This window comes from Boleophthalmus pectinirostris, unplaced genomic scaffold, assembly GCF_026225935.1.
Source record: "Boleophthalmus pectinirostris isolate CB_2022bp ecotype Guang Dong unplaced genomic scaffold, ASM2622593v1 HiC_scaffold_6, whole genome shotgun sequence".
In the NCBI taxonomy this organism is placed as follows: Eukaryota; Metazoa; Chordata; class Actinopteri; order Gobiiformes; family Gobiidae; genus Boleophthalmus; species Boleophthalmus pectinirostris.
In genome coordinates this window covers 39,385,277-39,393,985 of record NW_026571447.1, presented here as the reverse complement: position 1 = coordinate 39,393,985, position 8,709 = coordinate 39,385,277, and the positions used below count along the sequence as shown (strand labels likewise).

The 8,709-nt window shown below is 42.9% G+C and overlaps 1 protein-coding gene across 1 annotated transcript; it reads left to right on the top strand.

Moving 5' to 3' along the window:
- Window positions 1-6,280, top strand: si:dkey-82o10.4 (uncharacterized protein LOC797793 homolog). The gene is made up of 5 exons (XM_055163925.1): window positions 1-465; window positions 2,171-2,236; window positions 2,648-2,774; window positions 4,354-4,498; window positions 5,951-6,280. Exons 1-5 carry the CDS (start codon window positions 115-117, stop codon window positions 6,045-6,047), a joined length of 786 nt encoding a protein of 261 aa, XP_055019900.1. The 5' UTR covers window positions 1-114; the 3' UTR covers window positions 6,048-6,280.
- Window positions 6,281-8,709: the final 2,429 nt, after the last annotated feature.

Here is an 8,709-nt window from a genome sequence, read left to right as displayed (position 1 = left end):
TGGGTACATGATGGGGTGAGTTGCATAAGGGAGTCTGAAGGACCTCTGCAGGGACGCGCGGCGCGGGGACGTGAGTGTCCGCAGCCGCATCTCAGCGCCTCTGTGCGGGGCTCCATGCACCGGGCCCGGAGCCTGCGGAGCCTGCGGGGCCTGACCGGGCTGCAGCTCTCCCCGGCCCGCTCCGGAGCTCACTGTGCCCGGCGGAGGAGCTGGAGCGCGGGCCTGAGCGCGGCCGGAGCGGGGGGGCTGAGGCTGTGCGCGAAGCCCGGCTGGGGGCCGCTCTCCGCCGGGAACACCTCCTCCAGGGCGCTGTGCTCCGGCCCGGAGAGGGACCTGTCCTCCGTGTCCGTGGTGGGCAGCGCGGACCCCATCACCTGGGTCCGCTGCAGGTTCATCATCCTCCTCATCAAGCTGCTGTTCGAGCTGGACCTGGCCTCGGAGGAGTTTAACTCAGGGGCCAAACAGGTGAGAGGGGCCAGACCCAGGGGCCAGACCCAGGGGCCAGGGGCCAGACCCAAGGGCCAGACCCAGGGGCCAGACCCAGGGGCCAGACCCAGGGGCCAGACCCAGGGGCCAGACCCAGGGGCCAGACCCAGGGGCACTTGTGCGGGGTGTGTCTCTGCGTTTGACCCATTTGTCTACAAGTACAACATGATTAATAACAACAACAACAAACAAGTGAACCACGTGATTATGTAAAACAGTTGGGGCAGGACTCCATTAGTTTTATAAACTTCATCCTCCTCCTTTTGAGCACAAATATGTTCATGTTCATATCACTGTTTTGGTTATTGTTTTTGAATTTTGTTGTACCTGCTCAAACAAATGAATTAATTCATTAATAAGTGTTGGGAAGGTGACTTTTAAAATGTAATCCCCTACAGATTACAGATTACACACACCAAAATGTAGTTTGTAACAGAATCCATTAAATTACTTAAAGTGAGTAATGTAATCTGAATACTTTGGATTACTTGATTTGCTGTAGAGAAACAAAGACGAGGAAATCTTCACATAAGAAGTTTTGTCTGATAAAAGAAAATAAAAAGTCCAGACTTTTACTGAACCAAATTAAAAATATTATTGATAAAAGACGAAGAAACACGTCCACACAGCAGGATTTAGTCCTGTTAAATCCTGTTTTAGTCCTGGTTTGGACCTGGTTTAGTCCTGGTTTAGTCCTGGTTTAGACCTGGTTTAGTCCTGGTTTAGTCCTGGTTTAGTCCTGGTTTAGACCTGGTTTAGTCCTGGTTTAGTCCTGGTTTAGTCCTGGTTTAGTCTACGGCAATGAGTGGAATTACCGAAAAAAAAAAGAAAAAAAAAGAGGGATATGAAAACCTCTGTGTAATCCATTTATTTCAACAAAGTAACTGTAATCCAATTACCACTCATTGAAACAGTAACTGTAACTGAATACAGTTACTCATAATTTGTATTCTGATTACTTAACTCCGGTACATGTAATCTGTTACTCCCCAACACTGATTAATAACAAGGTCACAGGCAAATAAAACCTGGATCAATCACAATAATAATCTATGAAAATAAATAATAGTGAATGCTCCAATTACTACAAGAAGAGAATATTTTAGTTTTAAAGTGCTCTTATGTTATTTCCTACAGACCTGGAGTTGTGTTTTGTTTCATTCACACACGTTTAACACACAAACCCTGCAGATCTGGGTTTCTCTCAAACCAAAAACACACCGTTCCACTTTGTGATGTCACGTGGTGACACTCGAGTGCTTCACTGTGGTTTTAAACTCCATGAATCTCCACTAGAATCAGCCTGGTTCATTTCTGTCCTGGAATTCTTTTTCTGTGTAGACTTTGTTCACCTGACAGGGCGACAGGTGCGTCAAGAAAACTCAACGCTTCGGTTCGATTCAGTTCAAACAAAACGTGTATCAATAAAAGAAAAAACAGGAGTGCGTGAGTTTTCTTGAATCTCAAAACAAAAGGAGCTGTTAACTTGTAAACTCCTGCTTTGTGACGTCATGATTTCCAACCAGAAGTAAAATTTTAAACCTAAAAAAGTCCAAAGTGTGAAGAGAATTATGCAATTTTTAACTAAATCTTAAACATCATGAACCTCAGAGAGTTTTATTAAAATGACCCTGTAAGCTTTTAGTTTTCCTCGTGTTGTTGACTCGTTTTGTCCTTGTCCCAGGCGCTGGTCCAAGTGTCTCACCTGATGTCCACGGGGCAGTTCCACAGACTCAAGGGGGCTCGTCTCTGATGAGGTAAAGTGTTAATACTGTCTTATATATATATAAAGTTATTATACTACAGGCTAAAGATGGGAATTTGATAACGTAATGACTGATTTTCAATCCAGTCCACTTTATTTCTGTCGCTCATTTCACAAACAAACAGTTTCCAAAGTGCTGCACAAACACATAATAACAACAATAATAAAATGATAAAATAAACTACTAAAATAATCATACTAGTCTTAAAATAATAAAAATAGTAAAATAAAATAGGAGCGAAATCGCAGAATAGCAATAAATAAGTAAAACCAATAAAATACATAAACAATAAATAAAATAAATAAAAGACACAGAGGAGTGAGAGAAATGACTTCATGATGTTGTGTGTTTCTCCTGTGTTTGTGTTGTTAGCCTGATTTTGTGTGTGTGTGCAGATGATGGAGTACGTGGAGACCAGGACCAAGGCTCTGTCCCGCGCTCAGAAACTACAGCTCCCCGTCCTCACTGATGACATCATCTTCCTGCTGCCGGAGGACGTCACCGTCGTCTTTGACCAATACGGTGAGCTCAGTTTATTCTTTTTATTTTTTATATTAATGGATTTGTACAAGTCAATTACATTGGAAGCACAAATTGTTGAAAAATAGAGCACTTTTTGCACAAACACAATCTATGTTACTTGACATGACTTTTTTTTTTTCTCCCTTCTTAAATATCAACACAGGAGTTAATAAATACACAAAAGAACCAAAAAACAAAAGGGCAAGTGAAAACATGTTTTAAAACCTTGTCTCCTCTCCTTACTTCCTTTCTGTTAGAAAACTAATTCACACAAAACCGGGTCTCAAACTGTTATATATTGGATCCACTTCTGCCAAAACACATGAAATTTTTCCTTTTGAAGTCTCAATGACATTGTAAGTCTTTCCTTCCAAAATAATTCATACACAGTATCATACAACTCTTCCATTACTGATTAATCTGTGTATCATTCGTTCATTCATTTTTCAATATAAAACCAAAAATAAGAAAATGAAAAAACAACGATTTTCTTCATTATTTGTCTCCAAAACCAAAATGAAAAAACAGATAATGATTCATTTTTTCAGTTTTCAATTTTGTGTTTAAATGAAGAATGGAAAAAACGGATAACGACTGTTTCCCGTTTACATGATGAAACTTTTGAACCGCATACGGACTGAACCAGGACTGATCCAGGTTTGGGACCAGACCGGGACCAGACCGGGACCAGACCGGGACCAGACCGGGACCAGAGCGGACTGCGAGCTTTGACTCCGAGCCTCTGCGGAGTCCAAGCCTCAGCTTCGAGCTCCGGTCTGGTCCCGATCTGGTCCCGGTCTGGTCCCAAACCTGGATCAGTCCTGGTTCAGTCCGTTTGCAGTGCAAAAGTTCGACATCGCAGTCACAGAAGTCACGTAAACAGGAAACAGTCGTTATCCGTTCGCAGTGACTCAGTTGTTCAGTCGTGTCTAGAAGCGGCACGTCGCGCTCGCTTTTTCGGTTCGTTCCTCCGTTCCGTTCCTCGTCGGCGTGGAGTGATGAGTGTGTCTGTGGCTGTCTGCTCCGTGTGTGTGTGTTGCGGCTTTGTAGTTTACTGAAGTCGTAATGGGACACTCGAGTGGATTCATGTATGGGGCGCTCTGGATTGTGGCGCGCAGTCGTTTTTTGATGCGGTTGGAGGCTTAAGAGCGCGTCTAATAGCCCGGAAAATACGGTAATATATTTATTTTCGAAGGGGTGTACTTCATTTAAGCTGAGCACTGAATGTAAAATATGGCTGATTATGAGAAATAAAGAAATGAGGTCACCAGGGACTGAAAATCTGAGGTGAGAGAAATGTGATTTAGTTTGTAAATGATGGTGACCAATGAGCTTCTTTTGTTTCACTGAAATAAATGAATCAACAGAGGCGGCGTGACCAGACTGATATGATTTTAAAAATACAGGAAGAGCAGTCTGGATTTGTCGGGCAGGAGCACTGGAGGCGCTCGAGTGTAAACGTGCTGTAAAAACCCTGCAGGTGTTCAGACGGAGCTTGAATTGTACATTTGAAAGAGTCTGAACTCTGTCAGAGAGAAACACGTGGTTTTGAACGTTCTGAACATTGTGTCTGCGTCAGGGAGGAAGTTCTGCTCCATCACGATGCGCTTCTGGTTCCTGACGGCGCTGGAGGGGCCCGAGGACCCCGAGGCCACCAGGGTGTTCAGGGTGGCCCCCGGTGAAGACGGACGCCAGACGACCAAAGTGGCAACCGCAGTTTACGAGTACGTATCACACACAGACTGAATAACACTAGTTTAACTTTATTTACTGATGGAACTCCATGGATTCTACTGTGACGACTGAGGGATTTTTCACACATTTATTCACTGATGTATGATTTTAACTTTCACTTTCCATGGAATCACCTCCAGAAAAACACATACTGTAACTTTAAATACTAAAATATTTGATATAAACAATTACTGAAGTATTCAAAGTATTTTTTCATACAAATTATTTTAAATATGTTGAAATAAATAAATAATAAAATGAATTACCTTAATTTCTGGATTACTGAGCGCACCTGAATATAAGCAGCATCAATAAAATTTTAACTCAATTTTAACATGAACATATACAGGCTGCACTTGTCTATAAGCCACATGTGTCCACTCATTATTACCAACCACCACAAACCAGGGGTCTCCCAGTTTTTGATTTTTAAATGTGGTCTGAGTTCGATGCCTATAAAACATAAACCATTATCCATTTATTTGTTCTCAATGTTAAGCATCAAAATGACACATGTACAATGGTAAAAGGCATTTAACTTATAAAATTTTACATATTCAAGAATCAGAGAATCAGAGGATCAGCTCTTCTAAGTCTGAGGTCGTGGTTCTCGACCGGAAAAAGGTGGTTTACCCTCTCCGGGCGGGTGGGGAGTCTCTGCCTCAAGTGGAGGAGTTCAAGTATCTCGGGGTCTTGTTCTGGAGTGAGGGGAGGATGGAGCGTGAGATTGACAGGTGGATCGGTGCAGCGTCGGCAGTGATGCGGTCGCTGTATCGGACCGTTGTGGTGAAGAGGAGCTGAGTCAAAAGGCGAAGCTCTCGATTTACCGGTCAGTCTTCGTTCCTCCCCTCACCTCTGGTCATGAGCTCTGAGTGGTGACCGAAAGGACGAGATCGCAGATACAAGTGGTCGAAATGAGTTTCCTCCGCAGGGTGTCTGGGCGTCTCCCTTAGAGATAGAGTGAGGAGCTCAGTCACACGGGAGGAGCTCGGAGTAGAGCCGCTGCTCCTCCACGTTGAGAGGAGCCAGTTGAGGCTCGGGCATCTGTTCTGATGCCTCCTGGGCACCTCCCTCGGGAGGTGTTCCGGACATGTCCCACCAGGAGGAGGCCCCGGGGAAGACCCAGGACACACTGGAAGGACTATGTCTCTCAGCTGGCCTGGGAACACCTCGGGGGTCCCCCGGAGGAGCTGGAGGACGTGTCTGGGGTGAGGGAAGTCTGGGAGTCCCTGCTTAGGCTGCTGCCCCCGCGACCCGGCCCCGGATAAGCGGACGAAAATGGATGAATGGATGGAATTTTACATATTCAGCACGAATACGTGTAATTCAGAAATCCCTTGGCGAGCTCCTTGGAAGAAGCTGCAGAGCTACAGGTTGGAGAAACCTGGTTTAAGAAAACATGAAATATAATATGTTTTTGTTTGTTTGTTTGTTTGTTTCAGGTTCCGTCGAGAGCTGACTCGAGGGGCCTCTCCAGACTGGACCGTCATCACTGTGTGGCACTGGCACTGGACTCTGGCCCCTGAGGCCCCAGACTGACACCAGACTGACACCAGACTGACACCAGACTGACACCAGACTGACACCAGACTGACACCAGACTGACTCTGGGCTACAGGAACCAGCAGGGGCCAAAAGACACTGTCAGAGTGAAGCGTTCACATGGAGCTGCCGCCTTTACCTCACTTGCCTTTTTAAACACTTTGACCACATGAGCTTTTCAACTGAGGCTTTTTGTACGAGTAAAATGTTCAAATAAATTTATAATTTTATTTTTAAACTATCACTGTGCCATTTGTTACATTTTCTTTAATGAATTAGTAAAAGATTTGACTCTAAATGCGGCGGGGGGGGGGGGAGTCCTTGAGTCCTTGAGTCCTTGAGAGCATTTATCTGTAAACATCAGGACTCAGGCCTTTTGTAGTTTTCAGTGCTTTAGTTGTGCTCTCCTCTGTCTTTAGCTTTTTGTTACACAAAATCATGTTCCCACAAGCAGAATCACCAAGCAGAGACGATTCTGATCCCAAATATGAATAATTCATATCTACATCCACAATTTCCTTCTTTTAATTACAATCTTACACACATTATAACTTGAAGCAAAAACACTACAGTTCACATCAGATTGTTGTCCAAAACATTTGATTCTTTACTTCTGAATTGTCCGTTTTATTGATGGGTGATGTTATGAGTGTAAATTACAACAGTACTGAAAGTATCACTACTTAGAATATTCACACATGTGTAGTAGAAATCCAAGTAGAGGCAGTAAAATTCTATTTTTCAGACCTCAGTTTGTGTGAACAGAGGTTTTATTTCAGATCTGAAGCAGGAACCCGCCTCCAGATCATGAGCCGGACTTGGTCAGGACGACTTTAACTGGAGTTTTGTTTATTGTGCATATTTTACTACTACGAATACTACTACTACTATTACTACTACTACTACTACTATTACTACTGCACTTGGTACGAGCTTCACAGGTTTGTCAAAGTCTCTCAAAGCACCACACTGTTTCTCAGATTTGGCAAAAGGATCCAAAGTGTTCAAACTTCAGCCTAAACCTTTTCGTAGAATAACTTTAGTCCATCCATCCATTTTCTTCTTCTTATCCGGGCTGGGTCTAAGCACGGGACTCCCAGACTTCCCTCACCCCAGACACTTCCTCCAGCTCCTCCGGGAATAACTTTAGTGTTATGCATCATTTCTGTGTTAAATCGTTGTAATATGATTAATGATTATGGAAAAAAGAATATATAATAAACATAAAACTAACAGTCACTCCACACCAGACACATCAAACTCAGGCCCGGGGTCCAAATTTGGTCCGTGATGGTTGTTAAATTGTTAAAAAAAAAAAAAGGTTTAATATTACAGATCTGGAAAGAAGAGAAAACATGCAGATGCTGTTGAAATTGTTCAGTAAATATTCAGTTTGGCCCACGACTTAGTTCCAGGTTTTAATGTTGGCCTCTGTGAGTTTGAGTTTGACACTTGTGATCCACACGTTAGTTTAGTCGACTGTGTCACTAAAGCGTCGTCGTTGTTTCCTTTAAGTTTTGGTCTTTCTTCTCTTGATAGTTGTGGATAAATTGTTCATGTTTAGAATGTTTGTCCTTTGTGGAGTTTGTTGGCAGTGTTGAGGAGTAACAGATTACATGTACATGAGTTATGTAATCAGAGTACAAATGATGAGTAACTGTATTCAGTTACAGTTACTGTTTCAGTGAGTGGTAATTGGATTACAGTTACTTTGTTGAAATAAGTGGATTACACGGCGGGATTTTCCTGCTTTCACATTTTGGGCTATAGTCTAAACCACATCTAAACCAGGTCTAAACCAGGTCTAAACCAAGTCTAAACCAGGTCTAAACTAGGTCTAAAACCAGGTCTAAAACCAGGTCTAAACCAGGTCTAAAACCAGGTCTAAACCAGGTCTAAACCAGGTCTAAACTAGGTCTAAAACCAGGTCTAAAACCAGGTCTAAACCAGGTCTAAAACCAGGTCTAAACCAGGTCTAAACCAGGTCTAAAACCAGGTCTAAACCAGGTCTAAAACCAGGTCTAAACCAGGTCTAAACCAGGTCTAAAACCAGGTCTAAACCAGGTCTAAAACCAGGTCTAAAACCAGGTCTAAACCAGGTCTAAAACCAGGTCTAAAACCAGGTCTAAACCAGGTCTAAACCAGGTCTAAACCAGGTCTAAACCAGGTCTAAGGACTAAATCCTGCTCTGGTGGACGTGTTTCTTCTCTTTTTCTATCAATAATATTTTTTTTATTTGGTTCAGTAAAGTTTTGGGATTTTTTATTTTCTTTTAGCAGATAAAACTTCTTATGTGAAGATTTCCTCGTCTTTGTTTCTCTACAGCAAATCAAGTAATCCAAAGTAATCAGATTACATTACTCACTTTAAGTAATTTAATGGATTCTGTTACAAACTACATTTTGGGGTGTGTAATCTGTAATCTGTAGGGGATTACATTTTAAAAGTCACCTTCCCGACACTGTTTGTTGGTTGAAGATTTGGTGATGGGGCAGATTTATGAAGCTGCTGGAGAATATTTACACAGTTCTGGCACACAGCGTCCAGCTGCTGTGAAGACGGTTTATTCAACTGCTGCAGAAGAATAAGTTTGGTGTAACTGACGACCAAACTGGGAGAAACGGGGATAAAATCTGATACAAAATGTGGGAACGTAGGG